The 2,992-nt window shown below is 37.3% G+C and overlaps 1 protein-coding gene across 1 annotated transcript; it reads right to left on the bottom strand.

The window, feature by feature from the left end:
* Positions 1-1,213: 1,213 nt before the first annotated feature.
* LOC139521318 (uncharacterized) lies at positions 1,214-2,680 on the bottom strand. The gene has a single exon (XM_071314796.1). It carries the CDS (start codon positions 2,678-2,680, stop codon positions 1,214-1,216), a length of 1,467 nt encoding a protein of 488 aa, XP_071170897.1.
* Positions 2,681-2,992: the final 312 nt, after the last annotated feature.

The following is a 2,992-nucleotide window of genomic DNA, read 5'->3' as shown; positions in this document are numbered from 1 at the left end:
TTTTTTTTCCTTTTTTTGGTCATGTTTTAAACAATGTGTTAAGTAAGATATTCGCCTCTAACAGTCCATTCTGTAAAATATTGGACAGATATGAGGCCGCAGGACGACGACCTGTAAAATATTTTACAGAATGGACTGTTAGATTATATTTTAACATAAAGTCCACAAATATATGGACTAATACATATTGCCATTAATGAAAAGTGCTAATTCAAAGAATTCTTTACAAAAACTAGAAAACGTGTAATCTAGATTGCATATATATATGTACTCTTGCATTAATATTCTTTGTAAAAATGAACGATAAATTAATCTACGACTGAAAAAAGCCAACACGATGTTAGGAAGAAAAAAAATGAAATCCAGTAAACTTCCAAATCGGAATGAGATTGACAATTTATAAATGCGTACCATGCAATTATATGAAACATGGCATAAAGCATTTACTATATATTAAGCAATTATATATCTGTACTTTTTTCTTAATGTGCCCTTATACCGCCTACATGTATCTGATGAGTTAAGTCTTTTCAAACATATTTATTGATTTTTTTTAATGCGTTGCTACGCCACTGTCCAAAGTTAACGGAAATGTGTATCGCTTTCAAATATTCTATCCTCGCCACATTTTTCTCGATTTTGTATGTACTAAAGTCAGGATCTAATCTATTTGATGAACTAATTTCTTCTTAAAACTGTACATGCATTATTTCTGTATTATTTGATAACCAATCACATTCACGTTGCATGTTTGCATGATAATTGGTTCTGTATGAGTGAATGAGTGAACTGTGTAGTGTATTGCAAGATCGATGCAAATTGTGACGTCAGTGCGCGAGCACGTGACATTATTAATTGTAAACAAACCGGCTCATGTAACACGTGTCTGAAGTATATATTTGTTCCGGACCATATGAGTATCTGGACCATACGCGTATGGTCATGACCATATGGGTATACTCATATGGTCCGACCATACGCGTATGGTCGGACCATATGAGTATATACTCGTTTGGTTATAAACGGGCCGGACCATATGAGTATTTGGACCATATAGGTATTTTACAAATATGTACAAGAAACGTTGAAATTATACAATAAACATTACCATAAAAAAACACAACCTTGGTAACATGAAAATAGATTAATTTTATAATTCAAAGGTTACATGATTATACATAAACACTACATATTGCAGCCACAGTTACACGAGTTAGTTATCATCACTTATTGTGTTCTTGCAAATAGTTTTAGGATGGCATTTGCTACCACACGGTACCATTGCTTTTCTGCATTTGCACGTTCTAGTGGTGCATGAACCTTTGCATTTACACCGTTTGCTAGCAAGGGAAAAGCTAGCCTTCTTAGCAGCTGCGTGCAGAGATATTGAGGTTGTGGACCACTCTGATGTGTCTACGGTGTTATGCAGAAGTTCTAGATCACCAATATCATAATAAGATTGCAATATACCATATTGACAGGACAACTTAAATAAAGTTTGGTCTTTGCCGGTGACGTCATCTACTTTGCATAATAAACGTGGAAAATCACCAGACGCCCTATCAACTACCGGTATACGCACAGTAACAAAACAGCCTTTTACGATATGGGCATCCGATTTTGTCATCTTCTTATTGTACTTACGCATGGTGTTTTGAACAGAGTGTTTATAATTTTTCTCCACTATTTGCCTTATTTTGTCATGTGTTGAGTCGACACTTGTCAACGACAATGTTTCTGATACTGTATCAGTTTCTTCTGTCAAAAGATCATGCAGGATTATGCAATCAATATCTGCCTCTATATCAAGCCGCCTACGTTTTGCAACAGAATCATGATCCGTCTGTGAGTCATTGTCCGTCTGTGAGTCTATGTCTGTATGTGCGTCATTATCCGTCTGTGAATCATTGTCTATCTGTGAGTCTATGTCTTTCTGTGCGTCAATGTCGTGCTGTGAATCATTGTCCGTCTGTAGGTCTATGTCGGTCTGTGAGTCATTGTCCGTCTGTATGTCTATGTCGGTCTGTGAGTCAATGTCGGTCTGTGAATCGTTGTCTGTCTGTGAGTCAATGTCGGTCTGTGAACCGTTGTCCGTCTGTGAGTCTATGTCTGTTGGTATATCCTCGCTTATGCACATTTCAATAGCTTCTTCGTTGATAAATTCGTCAGTTGCGTTAGTTCCTACAAATACCCCATCGTTTGCCTTTTGACCAAAGACCGCCTCATATGGGGTTACCTTTATACTTGAATGATGTTGCGTGTTCAAAGAGTACTGCACTTCGTACAAATGTTCAAGCCAGCCAGAACCAGGGTTTTCAGATCGTTTTGCGGCAAGTAATCTATGTAATGAATTATGCACTTGCTCTACAAGACCTTGAGTACGAGGATGTCTAGGCCTACCAGTTATAATCTTGACATTTCCTCCGGGCAAAATCTTTATTGTTTCTCTTATAATATCATTGCAGAATTCACGACCATTGTCATGTTGTAAAATGAACGGAAGGCCAATGACAGAAAATACGTGTACCTTTAGATTATGTGCAACTTCAATGGCGGATTTACGTTCTTGTGGCCAGAAAAAGTTAAATTTGGAAAAGTGATTTATGTAATGTCCAATCCAGCAAAATGGACCGTCAGGATCTGAACGCTTATCAACTAAATCCAACTGACCCCTATGCATAAAATGTTTGGATGAAATCGGTTTTAACGGTGCTATGTTATTTTGAGGTTTCTTACACGCACATTTTACACATCCTTTAATAAATTCCTTACAAAGGCTTCTCGGGACGCCGTAAAAAGTATCCTCAACATCTTTGAATAGTTTGTGATAACCTGTATGAGACCGAGTTCCTTCGTGAACTAGCTTTAAAGTCTTGAACATATTTTCGACTGTCACTACACGACGCCAGTGTGCAAGAAGGCCAGGTCTCTCACATTCCTGAGGGGAAAAACGAAAGAAAGGTATAAGAAATAAGCTAGTAAGAGTTACAGA

The sequence above is a fragment of the Mytilus edulis genome, chromosome 4 (assembly GCF_963676685.1).
Source record: "Mytilus edulis chromosome 4, xbMytEdul2.2, whole genome shotgun sequence".
Classification (NCBI taxonomy): Eukaryota; Metazoa; Mollusca; class Bivalvia; order Mytilida; family Mytilidae; genus Mytilus; species Mytilus edulis.
The sequence above is the reverse complement of the archived record's forward strand: the minus strand, read 5'-3'. Positions and strand labels throughout refer to the sequence as shown.